Source organism: Hyperoodon ampullatus (assembly GCF_949752795.1).
Source record: "Hyperoodon ampullatus genome assembly, chromosome: 9".
Classification (NCBI taxonomy): Eukaryota; Metazoa; Chordata; class Mammalia; order Artiodactyla; family Ziphiidae; genus Hyperoodon; species Hyperoodon ampullatus.
In genome coordinates, this window is record NC_136922.1 from 67,583,715 (window position 1) to 67,599,833 (window position 16,119).

At 35.8% G+C, this 16,119-nt stretch overlaps 1 protein-coding gene across 3 annotated transcripts in view; it reads right to left on the minus strand.

The window, feature by feature from the left end:
* Positions 1 to 16,119, minus strand: part of MATCAP2 (microtubule associated tyrosine carboxypeptidase 2) — a gene marked incomplete at its 5' end in the record, with an annotated part of 88,843 nt that overhangs the window by 36,813 nt on the left and 35,911 nt on the right. For 2 of the 3 annotated variants that reach the window (XM_079711760.1, XM_079711761.1), the window contains 3 exons: positions 3,268 to 3,573; positions 4,125 to 4,257; positions 5,006 to 5,149. In XM_079711760.1, the coding sequence (XP_079567886.1) occupies positions 3,268 to 3,573; positions 4,125 to 4,257; positions 5,006 to 5,149 (583 nt within the window). The remainder of the gene's footprint in view (positions 1 to 3,267; positions 3,574 to 4,124; positions 4,258 to 5,005; positions 5,150 to 16,119) is intronic. The other variant, XM_079711762.1, reaches the window with a different exon arrangement.

The window sequence follows — 16,119 nt, forward strand, 5'->3', positions numbered from 1 at the left end:
TGAAAACACAACGATCCAAAACCTATGGGATACAGCAAAAACAGTTGTAAGAGGGAAGTTTATAGCAATACAAGCCTACCTCAAGAAACAAGAAAAGTCTCAAATAAACAATCTAAACTTACACCTAAAGGAACTGGAGAGAGAAGAACAAACAAAACCTAAAGTTAGGAGAAGGAAAGAAATCATAAAGATCAGAGCAGAAATATATGAAATAGAAACAAACAAAACAATAGCAAAGATCAATAAAACTAAAAGCTGCTTCTTTGAGAAGATAAACAAAATTGATAAACCATTAGCCAGACTCATCAAGAAAAAAAGGAGAAGACTCAAATCAATAGAATTAGAAATGGAAAAGGAGAAGTAACAACTGACACTGCAGAAATACAAAGGATCATGAGAGATTACTACAAGCAACTCTATGCCAATAAAATGGACAACCTGGAAGAAATGGACAAATTTTTAGAAAAGCACAACCTTCCGAGGCTGAACCAGGAAGAAATAGAAAATATGAACAGACCAGTCACAAGTAATGAAATTGAGACTGCGATTAAAAATCTTCCAACAAACAAAAGCCAAGGACCAGATGGCTTCACAGGCGAATTCTATCAAACATTTAGAGAAGAGTTAACACCTATCCTTCTCAAACTCTTCCAAAATATAGCAGAGGAAGGAACACTCCCAAACTCATTCTACGAGGCCACTATCACCCTGATACCAAAACCAGACAAAGATGTCACAAAGAAAGAAAACTACAGACCAATATCACTGATGAACACAGATGCAAAAATCCTCAACAAAATACTAGCAAACAGAATCCAAAAACACATTAGAAGGATCATACACCATGATCAAGTGGGATTTAACCCAGGGATGCAAGGATTCTTCAGTATACACAAATCAATCAATGTGATACACCATATTAACAAATTGAAGAATAAAAACCATATGATCATCTCAATAGATGCAGAAAAAGCTTTTAACAAAATTCAACATCCATTTATGATAAAAACTCTCCAGAAAGTGGGCAGAGAGGGAACCTACCTCAACATAATAAAGGCCATATATGACCAACCCACAGCCAACGTCATTCTCAATGGTGAAAAACTGAAAGCATTTCCTCTAAGATCAGGAACAAGACAAGGATGTCCACTCTCACCACTATTATTCAACACAGTTTTGGAAGTCCTAGCCACGGCAATCAGAGAAGAAAAAGAAATAAAAGGAATACAAATTGGAAAAGAAGAAGTAAAACTGTCACTGTTTGCAGATGACATGGTACTATACATAGAGAATCCTAAAGATACCACCAGAAAATTACTAGAGCTAATCAATGAATCTGGTAGAGTTGCAGGATACAAAATTAATGCACAGAAATCTCCTACATTCCTATACACTAATGATGCAAAATCTGAAAGAGAAATTAAGAAAACACTCCCGTTTACCACTGCAACAGAAAGAATAAAATTCCTAGGAATAAACCTACTTATGGAGACAAAAGACCTGTATGCAGAAAACTGTAAGACACTGATGAAAGAAACTAAAGATGATACAAACAGATGGACAGATATATCGTATTCTTGGATTGGAGAATCAACATTGTGAAAATGACTATACTACCCAAAGCAATCTACAGATTCAGTTAAATCCCCATCAAACTACCAATGGCATTTTTCAGAGACCTAGAACAAAAAATTTCACAATTTGTATGGAAACACAAAAGACCCCAAATAGACAAAGCAATCTTGAGAAAGAAAAATGGAGCTGGAGGAATCAGGCTCCTGGACTTCAGACTATACTACAAAGCTACAGTAATCAAGACAGTGTGGTACTGGCACAAAAACAGAAATATAGATCAATAGAACAGCATAGAAATCCCAGAGATAAACCCACACACATATGGTCAACTAATCTATGACAAAGGAGGCAAGGATATACAATGGAGAAAAGACAGCCTCTTCAATAAGTGGTGTTGGGAAAACTGGACAGCTACATGTAAAAGAATGAAATCAGAACACTCCCTAACACCATACACAAAAATAAACTCATAATGGATTAGAGACCTAAATGTAAGACCGGACACTATAAAACTCTTAGAGGAAAACATAGGAAGAACACTCTGTCACATAAATCACAGCAAGATCTTTTTTGATCCGCCTCCTAGGGTAATGGAAATAAAAACAAAAATAAGCTAATGGGACTTAATGAAACTTCAAAGCATTTGCACAGCAAAAGAAACCATAAACAAATGAAAAGACAACCCTCACAATGGAAGAAAATATTTGCAAATGAAGCAACTGACAAAGGATTAATCTCCAAAATTTACAAGCAGCTCATACAGCTCAATATTAAAAAAACAAACAACCCAATCCAAAAATGGGCAGAAGACCTAAATAGACATTTCTCCAAAGGAGACATTCAGATGGCAAAGATGCACATGAAAAGCTGCTCAAGATCACTAATTATTAGAGACAATGCAAATCAAAACTACAATGAGGTATCACCTCACACCAGTTAGAATGGGCATCATCAGAAAATCTACAAACAACATATGCTGGAGAGGGTGTGGGGAAAAGGGAACCCTCTTGCGCTGTTGGTGAGAATGTAAATTGATACAGCCACTATGGAGAACAGTATGGAAGTTCCTTAAAAAACTAAAAATAGAATTACCATATGACCCACCAATCACACTACTGGGCATATACCCACAGAAAACTATAATTCAAAAAGACACATGCACCCCAATGTTCACTGCAGCACTATTTACAATAGCCCGGTCATGGAAGCAACCTAAATGCCCATCAACAGACGAATGGATAAAGAAAATGTGGTACATATATACAATGGAGTATTACACAGCCATAAAAAGGAATGAAATTGGGTCATTTGTAGAGACGTGGATCAATCTAGAGACTGTCATACAGAGTGAAGTAAGAAATAGAAAAACAAATATCGTATATTAACACATATATGTGGAACTTAGAAAAATGGTAGAAAGGAACCGGTCTGCAGGGCAGAAATTGAGAGACAGATGTAGAGAACAAACGTATGGACACCAAGGAGGGAAAGCGGCATGAGGGTGGTGGTGGTGGTGTGATGAATTGGGAGATTGGGATTGACATATATACACTAATATGTATAAAATGGATAACTAGTGAGAACCTGCTCTTTTAGGAAATAAAATTCTGTTTTATAAAATAAAATTCAAAAATTCAAAAAAAAAGACAATTACCCAATAAATCAGAAAATCTACTGTCAAGGGACACACACCTGGTTGGGAGGTATCAGTCCATCCCCTCTTGGCTCGTACACAATAATCCCATCTTGTATTGGGGTCCTTGACAAACTTTCCAATATCTTTGAATAATGCACAAAAAGACATGTGGCTGGCTCGATAAACAGTGTAGTAGAGGAGGGCAGCCCTCCATAAAAAGGGGTCTTTTCTAAACAGGACACTGTGAATACTTGCCAGTCCTTCCTCTGTGGGATTGTTTGGCTTTAGGTCATGTTTTTTACGGCCAGTCCAACTGTTCCATGGCTGCTGAAGGTTGTTAATACCTCGAAAATAATGTGTGCCTATGGAGAAGAAAAGGCACACGAAAAGTAAGAAATGCCATTCTTATTTTAATTCTTTTCCAAAAAAAGATTCTACCAACAGTTCGAAAACGAAATTGATGTGTACCTACAAATCAAAACAAAGTAGAAAATGATCTGACACTAATGCCCTTTGGTTTGAAGGAGTACACAGCCTTCAGAAGGATTACATGTCTCATTAGAAGAGGTATAACTTTTACAGCAATTTATTTTCTTTTTAAGAGTCGAATTATAGACTTGATATTTGAAAAGAATCTTAGAGATCCTTTAATTCAATTCCCTTAGTTGAAGATGGGGGAACTGAAATCCAGAGGAGTTAAGTGACTCTCCAAGCTTAATACAGCTATACAGTACACTAAAAAAAATCTAATTTGAAATGAGACATTAATATCTTAGCTTTAGTTCAAGTGACACCTAACAATTTCATTACTTTTTGCCAAATATTACTAAGAAAAAATGCATTACGAATGAACAAGTCCTTGAAGTAATTTCTGCTATTACAACTGAATAAATGGAGAAGGGTTGCCCCCTACCTATTTCATGCCTCAGCATTCCTTCCAGCCAATGCTCACGTGCAGTGCAAACATTGATGGTCAGTGTTGGACATCCATTTACTACTGTCATGGAAGCTCGGGAAAGCAGGTCCTCAGTGAGATGAACTACAATCTAAAGAGCAAGAGTTAAAAAAAAATATATATTTATATATATATAAATTTATATATATATATATTAATATAAATTATATATATAAAATATATATATATATAAAAGACAAAACATAGAAGGCAGGGGGTGAAAGTTTTCACGGAAAACAAAGGACCCATAAATTAACACCTTTTTCTTTTGTTTACACCATCTTGAATCTCCCAGAAACCAAGAAGATGAAATGCAGACCCTTGCAATTTTGAGCCTTTGGGAACTCGAGAACCTTTACTGGATTGAAAGAAAAGTAGATAGCTGTGTGGAGGAAGACACAGAGAACTGAAATTGTGCCTCTGCAGTGCTCTCAAATATAGTTCCCCGGGCTGGAATAATGCAAAGGAAGGTACAGGAGCCAGAGTCCTGGTCACTGCTGGGCCAAAGCTTATTTTGAGACTGAACACTAGGAACTGGACATTAATAAGAGAAGTCGCTGTGCCAAATCTCTTCATTAATAATTTTCATAAGCCAATTCACATAATCCTACAAGCTATACAAAAATGGTAGTAAGAAAAAAGGAAAAACAGAAAAAAACTGAACATTAACAATTCAATGCAACAAAAACTTAGACTTATATATAGTAAGAAATCTGGGTGACTTATTTAATGAGTAAAATAGTGTTGGGAAAACAAAACCTGCAGAAAAAACAAACACGTGGCAGTGACTGAGAGTTAAAATGCTCAATCAAATTGTCATGCTCACTCATGATTCATACCTCACCCATGCAGCCTTCTTTCATCATGTATTTCCTAACATGACTCCAGATTCGAGTTTTAGACAGCAGGCTACCACCGGTGGCCTGTTCAAATTTTTCATAGCTTCCATACTTTTGTAAAGTCAGTTCCATAATATTGATGGACTGTAAAAGAAACAGAGATAATGAAAGTAAACAGCCTCCTATTACTTCGACATGAGTAATGACCTAGTTATATTCTTATTTATCATGACTTGTTCTGTGTTTACTGATTTCCAAATTAAATTGCAGCTACGGTAACATATTTTTCTAATCCTAAACAGCTTTCATTCATTTTCATAAATTTTTACAAACACCTGTGTACGTACTTACTTCTTAACATGGGATAAAGGCTCAAGCACTGCACAACTGTCAACATCTAACAGGCTGAGAAGCTAAGGCTGAGTTCTCAGTTTCTCTTGGCTTCTCTAAGACCATCCGGTGGTTTTGCAGGAGAACTCAGAAGGTATGTCTCCAGACTAATTACTAGAATATAATTACCATTTGGATAAAGAAAAAAATTCCCAATTTTTAAGAACACACAGAAGAATCAACCATTCTTTTGTGATGATCCTATAGAACCTGATGTTTTCCTGGGCTACAACTCTTTGGCAGAAACACATAGTCTCAACATTACTAAAAACACTTTTATCTTTCATTCTGGGCAGGGTACTATCTACTTTTCATTCTTCATAAATTTTCATATCAAAAGAATATGAAAGTTGAGATCTTTTTCTCTAAGCACAAATATACAAAAAGGAAGACTAAATAAACTGGTAACAAATCACAGATCATCAGTATCTATGGGAAAGCCACAAAAAAAGGAAAACATAAGGAAGGAAAATGCTATTCAAAGGTCTTTTGGGAAAAAGCTAGAAAATTCAAATATATCTTATTTGAATGGTGACGGAGCTAGAAAATTCAGATACCTGATATTATATTAAGCCTATGCTTTCTAGCTGTTGTCAGACTAGTAAAGAGATTAAAAGTACAAGCTCTAGAGTCAGACTACCTGAGCTGACATCCTGGCTCTGCCACCTTCTGGTTGTGTGACTCTGGGCAAGTCACTAAACTTGTTACCAAGCCTCCTCATTAGTAAATGAGGATAACAACAATAATGTCTACTGCATGGTTTTGTTGAGAAAATTTAGCCGAACTTTGTAAAGCACAGTGTCAGACATAAGTAGTCAATACATGTCAATTATTACATCATCATCATCAGTATGTTACCATCCTTTATAAATACCACTGTAGATGACATGCCCAACACAAAAACTACAGTAAAACTCATGTGCTACAAGTTATAAGTAAATATATATATATCCCCACAGGAAAAATATATATTACTAATAAACTAGGAGTGAATCATAAAGTTATCATAACAAGAAATGGCTTCAACAAGTTTGCCTGGCTTGCATTCCCAAAGTTGCTATTAAAAGCCTTGATATTCAAAATGTGGTCGAAAAGCCAGAAGCATTGGCACTGGCATTGTCCTGGAAGCTGGCTTCAAATTTGGAATTTTGCCTGCCTCCAAACTACATGCATACTGAATCAGAATCTGCATTTTAACAAGATTCCCCAGGTGATTCATATGCACAGTAGAAAGCCAGAAGGATCTCAGAGAATGGGAACACAGCAAATACCCCAGAGGCTAATTTATTTATATGACAACTAGGATAATTAAAAGAACAAATTAGCACATAATTAAAAGCCCATTTAGCAGATTAGCTAAGGTATTTGCATACACCAGTCTAATGGTCACTAGTCATCAATATATCAGAGTTAGAAGAATCTGAGAAATTTTGCCTTAATTGCATAAGAGACAGAAGTGGTACCTTCTATACTGAACTTATAATTAGACCTAAAAAAAATTAAAGACATTTTTTATTATAACTTGTGCGTATAGGTTTTTAAAAGTATGTACTTAACTTAGGATAAAACTAGCTTTTCTAGCATATGCTTACTCAGTAGGAAAATGTGGTTATCTGGTTACTATTTATTATAACAGTCTAGAGACTTTAGAAAAACTTAAATACAGGTGAACCTTGTTATCATCAATAAATGGTACTTAGTAGAAGGCTATTAAGTATTCACACTCATAATAAGTATTCATTCATATTCATAATAGGGAACAAAGATTTGATTGAAAATTTATCCTGAAAAAGTACCCTATAAGATTAAAAAAAATTACCTTGGCAGTTTAACAACACTGAGGCAACCTTTATACCTATCAACTAATTATTAGATAATCAAAGAATGAATAAAAATAGTGGGAGTTTTTTTTGGGGGGGAATGTAATTTTTCTATCAAAATGATATGCAATAGCACATCACTTTCCATTGTGTGACTTACATGGCACCATCATGGCAGCAATCCTTCATGAGAGCTACATGGATGTTCCCAAAAGCTTATCTTAATATGTCATGCACAGTCATTCTTCACTGAAGTGCCCATCCTGTTGTCATCTCTAGATATTTTTCTTTATTAGTTTTTCAACTGGTCCAACCTAGACAAATTTGTCAGTGACCACACAGATCTCAAGTATCCTTCACTGACTTCCCAGTCCATCTGCATTAAATAGACCCCAGCACAGAGACAGAGAGAGTGGTTGGATAGGTGAATAAATTCAAGTTTTAAGAGAGAAGTCAGGAATGTTCAGTGATTACTTCATCAGTGAACATTTTTGTGTTACAACAATTTCTGCTTCCTTATGCAACCTCTTGCAGGCCACAAAAATTTTACAAGTATGATCTCAATTTTGGGGAAAAAAAAGGCAATAAGCAATTTTAAAAAGGCACAAGGAAGCCTGGAAGGATATACCCAAAGGCTACTATCATGTTCACGTTTGAGAAGGGATAATGTGCTGCACTGATGTTTAATTATTTGCACTATACAGAAGTTTTCAAAATGGTTTACAATATGCAAAGGAAAAAGTCATTTTTTCCAGCTTCACTGAGGTATGATTGACAAATAAAAATTGTATATATTTAGGTTCTACAATCAGGTGTTTAAGGTGTACAATGCAATGACTTCATATGTGTATACACTATGAAATGATTACTACAATCAAGTTAATTTACAAATCCATCACCTCATATAGTTACATTTTTTTAATGTGGTGGGAACATCTAAGATCTTAGCAAATTTCAAGTATACAATATACTATTATTACCTATAATCATCACGCTATATATTAGATACCCAGAACTTATTCAGTTTATAACTGAAAGTTGGTACCCTTTGACCCACATCTCCTTACAAGTTTTTGTTTGTTTTTTTACAGGAAAAAAGAGTTCATCCTCTCCCCCTAGAGCTCAGAGAATCAATATCTGTATCACTTTAAGAATCAAGCTTTCACACACCTCCGCATGGTTAACATTTTTAAGAGGCAATAAATTTTACGTCAAATCTCTCTTCTCCATTAATATCATCATTTAAGTTAATCAGAAAACTACATCTCCCAATATTACTTGGTGGGAGATTCAAACAAGCAGCAGCTTGATTATTTTTCTCCAATCATCACTTTTTTTTTGGCCGTGCCTTGCAGCTTGTGGGATCCTAGTTCCCTGACCAGGGCTTGAAGCCGGGCCCTTGGCAGTGAAAGCCCAGAGTCCCAACAACTGACCTCCAGGGAATTCCCCAATCATCACTTTCAATTTGCCATCCAGCATATCCCTTTCTTATCTTCAAATAAACCTCAACCAATTTAACTTCCAAAAACGTTCAAGTATTAAAAGAAAAAAAAAGTCCACTTCAAGTTAATTTAACCCAATTTAAAACATAAATCACATATCCAATTAAAGCTCTTTCCCCTCCCCTAGGCAGGGCCTGGCCTGAGGCCTAAAGAACCTTCACTGGGAAAAGAAGACATAATCAGTGATTTGATTCCTTCTCATCTCTCCCCTATTTTCACGGCCTCTCTTTCCCTTCAGTATATTGATAGCTGGGAGGAAGGAACGAACAATTCCCATATAACTGGTTCAGCTGTGGTCCTCCTCCTTTGACTCTAATGCTGGGGCAGGCCTATTATAGCAGGTGCCTCCACTGCACAGCTTACTGACTAGCCTCCTTCCAACAGAATCTATGCAAGAAGCTCTCCTGGAGTGGACAACTACCAAAACTATTTCTATGAAATTTAAAAGCACAAGAGGAACAACCTAAAGATTTAACTTAATCTAATTACTACATACCCATTGCATGAAATATATGCAGTCAGTTAAACTAATGCTGACAAAAAAGAAACGCTGACAGCTTTTAAGGGCATGAAAAAATATAGACATGTAAACAAAAGTATGCTAACTCAACCATGAACATTAGGCATGGAACAAGGAAAACACACTAAAATGTATTTTCCTTTTTTTTTTTCTTGAAGTATCATTGATTTACAATGTTGTGTCAGTTTCCGGTGTACAGCAAAGTGATTCAGTTACACACACATATCTACTTTTTTTCAGATTCTTTTCCCTTATATGTTATTACGAAATATTGAGTATAGTTCCCTGTGCTATACAGTAGGTCCTTGTTAGTTATCTATTTTATACACAGCAGGGAAAACACACTAAAATGTTAAAAGTCGTGACCTAGAGATGGTGGAATTATAATAATTATTCTCTTCTCCATACTTTTCTAAGTTTCTGCACTAAACACATATTTCTTTTACAACTGGAAAATATAAAACTGTTTAAGTACCCTCTACTTTGGAATCTCCAGGCCTTTCTTTTCACTATCTAGTTACCTTCTCCCACTTGCCAGTTAGTCATTGATATCCCTTCTCCAGAGTATTTGTATTTAAAAAGGAAACACATGAAAATATTTAAAAATTCAAAAAATATCTTCTATGGTAGATTTTTAGGCAGAGCAGATTGCTGGTAGACAGAACTGGTATGGCTCACATTCCTGAGGTCTACTCGAGTAAGCAGCCACTTCCCTCTTCCATGTGGAAATCTAGCCCCAATTTATCCATCAACATCAAATATATTCTCTGCTTCCTTCCATTTCTAAGAATAACAAATATAAACAGTAAGTGATGCAACATAACAGTTTCGCTAATCAGTTTTAAAACTCCTGAAACCAGAACATCTTAATATATACCTATCCTACTGTCCAGGTCTTGGATCCCTAGTCTGCATGAATCTGACTTTGCACTTTTCCATTTTCCTACTTAGCCAACTCCTCCATCACTATGTTAGAAAATCGTATAATATAATCTACTTTTGAGTTCCATAAGAACAGTTATCAGGTGGGACAATGTTTCTTGCTGAAAATGTTTTGAAACAGGCTACCAAACATACTTTTACCTTTTTAAAAACATTGGACCAAAAAGATTACATATTTTTGCTAAATTATGAATCAATATATTATCTCTGCTCACAAATCAATCATTCCTAAATCCTTCCTCTTTATAAGAGAATATTTTAAAGCTTTGTATATCTTACAGGCATCAAAACAAATTGATTTTCAGAGAACTCAAACCTGAAGCACAGAGGAAATAAATGCAAAATGAGCAGTTGTTCAGTGTGAATGAAATGGTCTTATCTCTCTCCAGATCTGGATGTCATACATAATGCTACACAAAACAGAACATCAGCATTCTTCACAATGTTACTGCCAGCTCATGACTTGGAAGCATTCTTATTTTCTTCTATTAAAACAAGAGTAATCAAATTATTTTCAATAAATGGTGCTGGGACAACTGGATACAAATAAAAGAATAAAATTGGACCCCTACCACATATCATATACAAAAAATTAACTGAAAATGGATCAAAGACCTAAATGTAAGAACTAAAGCTATAGAACTTGTAGAAGAAAGGAGATGCATACATTTTCATGACCTTGGATTAGGCAGTGCTTTCCTAGATTTGTACACCAAAAGTACAAATAACAAAATAGATAAGTTGGATTTCATCCAAATTAAAAACTTTTATGCTTAAAAGGACACCATCAAGAAAGACAACCCACAGGAGAAAATGTTTGCAAATTTCATACCTGAAAAGTGACATATCTAAAATATATAGAGAACTCTAACTCAATAATAAAAACACAAATAATCCAATTAAAATATGGGCAAAAGATCCAAATAGTTTTCAAAAAAAGATATACAAATGGCCAATAAGCACATGAAAAGATGCTCAACATCATTAATCATCAGAGAAATGCAAGTCAAAACCACGAGATACCACTTCATACCCACTAGGATGGCTATAAAAACAAGAGTTGACAAAAAAAAAAAAGAGTTGGTAACAATGTGGAGAAACTGGAACTCATATATGGCTGGTGGGAATGTAAAATGATGCAGTCACTTTGGAAAAGAGTCTTCCTCAAAAGGTTAGACACAGAATTCCCATATGACCCACTACTATATAATCTATGATCTCCTACCATATGACCAACTACTACATGATCTACTACTAGGTATACACCCAAGATACCTAAAAACATGTCCACACAAAAATCTGTACACAAATGTTCATAGCAGCATTGTTCACAACAGCCAAAAAGTGGAAACAACCCAAATGCCTATCAACTGGTGAATGGATAAATAAAATCTAAAATATATATATACATGGAATATTATTCAACAATAAAAAGCACTGATACATGCTACTATATGGATTAATCTTGAAAACATGCTAAGTAAAAGAAGCTAGTCACAATGCACCACATATCATATGACTCCATTTATATGAAATGTCCAGAACAGAAAAATCCATAGAGAGATAAAGTATCAATAGACTGATGGTTGTTAGGGCTGGAACGGGGTGGGGCTGGGGGTGTCACTTGTAACGAATACAGGGTTTCCTTTTGGGGATGATGAAATTCCTCAAATTTGATAGTGGTAATGATTGCATAATCCTAAATATATTGACAATCACTTAACTGTACACTTTAGATGGGTGAACTACATGGCATGTGAATTATATCCTCATAAAGCCATAATTTAAAAAAGCAATAGTAATCAAACAGCACAGTGTAATATTTAAACCACTAATTCAGAAAAGGAAAAATCGGGATATAAAACTTACAGCACTGTCCTGTATGATATAACAAACTTTCTGAAAAATCTCAACACTGTTTAGTAATCTACTTTTGGTTGACTTGCTGATTCTGTTTGCTGTTTAGCAATTTGGAAATCTGACCATCAATCACAAGTCACTTCACAGTCATGTGCTAAAAACCTATTTCCCTTTTCAAATGCAGTTTTCACTCAGTGAAAAACTATATACAATAGGGACACTAATACGATATGAGTCTGGGTGATACTGTGGAAAGACTAGAAGTCAAAAGATCTGGTTTTACGTTGGTGCCCTACCTTTTACTGACTGTGTGATCTTAGGTATGTCATTTTACCTTTCTCAGGTTTAGTTTCTTCAGTGGCAAAGTGGAGATGAAAATCTTTGTGCTACTTACCTCACAGGGTTGGTGTGAGGATGAAATCAGAGATAGAGACAGAGAGTAAAAGATGGGGGAGGAGAGAGAGAGAAAATGAGAAACTATGAATGTGTTTTATAGTCTGTTTCCCAAATGACTGTATGTAGTATTTAAGGTAATTGATTTGACCTGTATTCAATCCCAACCCTCTCTTCATTCCTCTCATTTTTAGTAAATTCTAATATCTAGAACTCTGACCCTCTTCACCCCCCAAATACTGAATAACCCCTAGGAGATCACATAGTCCTTTTCTTTAAGCCAGTGTTTTCCAAACTGTTTTTTTTTTTGGAAAAGTGGTTGACGAGATAGTATTTTTAAAAAGGTCCCATGGCCAAATGTGTTTGGACTAAACAAAGTGAAACAAGACTCTTCTAAGCCTTTATTATGATACTACATGTGGTGAATATAACAGTTTGTGTTTTCTACCTTATATGGCCATCTTTTTCTCATGCAGTATTCCTCAGAACAGTTTGAAAATGCTTACTTCAGATAAGGATGAGGTACACACACATTCTGGTACTTTGAGATTCCCAGAATGAAATAAAAAATTCAAAATATTGAATGAATTTTTCAATGGTGGCTATTTCTTCTTGGTAGCAAACTAGATATATAAAGACTTGGATTACTCAATCAGGTCTTTAGGCCTCCATTTAAGGTACTGTAGCCACAAAATGATGGGACACTAGAGCAGTCGTTACACACTCAAATACCTTCAGCTGCAAGCAGTAACCTCTCTGTAAAGCTACTGAGTATATGACATCCGGGAGAGGAAACAGAAGAGCATCCTTATATACCAATGTTTTAAAAAAACACTGAGCTGACCCCCCTCCCCCCCAAAAAAACAGATGTGCAAGCTGAACTTGACCCTTGAGCCACAAATTTGGATCCACTGTTTGCAGACTACTTTACTAAATTTCTAGCATACCATTAATAAGCATCATTCATTCACTCATCTCTATGGTTACCTTCTTTGTGCCAATCACTGCTTTTATTTATATATTTTAGAATCTAAGTCCCTGTCTGACCATTAGACAGAGATTACATTGAAATTAACATAATTTAATAATACCCTGTTGGATATATGAATAAAGTGTTGTGAAAACATAGAGAAAGGTAAACTGAAGTGGGGGCATAGAGGAAATAGACGGCATTCCAGGTAAAAGGGGATAATATTGTCAAAAGCATACACAAAACAAAGAAAGTGAAATACACAGTTCCTACATCTCCAGCCTAGGAACAAGGAGACTCATTCATTTAGTACTAGGAACTCTGCTAGATTCTGGGAACAGGTGAAAGACATAAAATACACTTTTATAAAAGAGGTTAGTCTAATGGTAAAGGCAAAAAAAGAAACTTAAGGATGATAACAGTGTGGTAAATGTCATGATAGATAATTTGCACAAGATGCTGTGGGAGTATAGAGTTGACTTTGGAAACCTCAGCATGACCCAGATAATGAAAGATCAAAGGCCTGTAGGCCATGATAAAGATTTTGGACTTTATCCTGAATTATGAGGAGCCCTAAAGTTTTTCGGGAAGGAAAGTGACACAATCAGATTTGTACCTTAGACACTGACAGCAACGTGGAGAGCAGGAGAAACTGAAGCAAAAACACTTTTGCCAGTAGTTCAGTTTTCTATAAGACATACTGCAAACTATGACCAGATTATAATAAAGAGAAAAATGTTTCAATAAATTATATTCTACATATGCAGAACCTAGGAAATAGATTCAAGAAATTGAGTCTGCCTTCAATGACGGAACAAATGAAAGTACACAGTGGGACAAAGAAAAATGTCACTTGCAGCCATCCCCCCATTCCCTTTTCCCCCTTCTGCACATCTGTGTCATCAGGGTTGGGGGTAGTTTGGATGTATACAATGATAAGTGGGAAAGTGATAGGGTAACTGCTACCAGGCGAAGATATTCATAAATAGCTTAGTACTGCAAACTCTTCTTTCACTACCTACAAGGAAGAAGCAGACATTCAAACTGTTTTGGAGGAAAAACCCTGTTAAGATAAGAACCTGAGAGTGCACGTTAGGCAAGTTTTCAAAGGCAAATCAATGAAGTGTTGTTTCAAAGAGTCATCAAGGTCATACTTTCTTCCAAGGACATACAATCTGATTGGGGTGTTTCCATCTCTGACTGTAAGAAAATCTTTCTTGCTATTAGGTTAAGAAATGACCTCACTTCTCCAGTTTAAGACTCACAACTACTATGGATGTACTAAACTCAAAATAATTTTATAGCTTTAATGTATCTGGGAAAAGTCTGTGATCTGCTAAGCAAAAAATCAAGTCACCTAGGGAGAGGTATAGTTTAAAGAAGGCTTGCTTTTCCCTCCCCTTCACTGTTTGGACAACTTGAGGTCTACCAAGACAAAATACCTTCAATACTAGTACAATTAAAACTTAGCCTTGGACTTCCCTGGTGGCACAGTGGTTAAGAATCTGCCTGCCGATGCAGGGGACACGGGTTCGAGCCCTGGTCTGGGAAGATCCCACATGCCGCGGAGCAACCAAGCCCGTGCGCCACAACTATTGAGCCTGCGCTCTAGAGCTTGTGAGCCATAACTACTGAGCCCGCATGCCACAACTACTGAAGCCCACGCGCCTAGAGCCCGTGCTCCGCAACAAGAGAAGCCCCCGCAATGAGAAGCCCCCGCTCACTGCAACTAGAGAAAGCTCGTGCAGAGTAAGGAAGACCCAACGCAGCCAAGAATGAATGAATGAATGAATGAATGAATAAATAAATAAATAAATAAATAAAACTTAGCCTTAAAGAAATTTTATATCAAGACATACTGCTATCAGTGAAGGTATTTGATTTCCAATTGTGTTATTTCTATCAAAAAAGGAAAATGAACACTTGTCTTGCTTTAGAATACAATGTGATTTTATGTATTTATTATGCATGCATTTTAATATAACAATGAATTACCTATTCCATTTTCACTATAAACTCTAAAACCAAGACATTATTTTCTGAGGACCACAGTTAAAAGTCTTTATGTTATGCTATTATTGACCTCAATAAAACAGAGCTTATGTTTAATAGATCTGGTCAATCAGAGGTGGCAAACTGGCAACCCAAGGGATGAATGTGGCCCACAAACAGGTTTTCATTGGTCTGAACAACCTTTGTTTGAAATAGCTGTCAACATTTACAAATTAGAAGACTTGGTATAAAATTCAGGTTACCTACCTTCTCTTAAAAATTCTGAGGGTATGATAACACTAGACCCAAACTGTAGCCCAAGTTAGATAACTGCTGGTTTTTAGTTTCCTACTGTGCCCAGCCAACTCCCTGCAATCATTTATGATCCCTGCTCAAATCCTATAGGTATGTGACCCTTGAGATAAAGTTGTATAAAGTTTGCTAACTAGGAAGAAAATCAGAATTTCCTAACATAATAAAGTTGGTCCATCTTGGTACTTACTTTGAATATCTGAACTCTATAAATGAAAATGCAATGCTATGCCACAGAATGTTATGCGTTACATTGTTTCAATGCAGGAAAAAAGTTGACGTCAGAGTTCTTTTCTCTAAATACCTCTGAGATTTTACAATAACTCTATCAAGTACCTTTTATAGCATGGACCATTAACTTCCATTCAGTAATAAAGAAATTTAGGATACTCTAATTACATAAGCAAAACAGT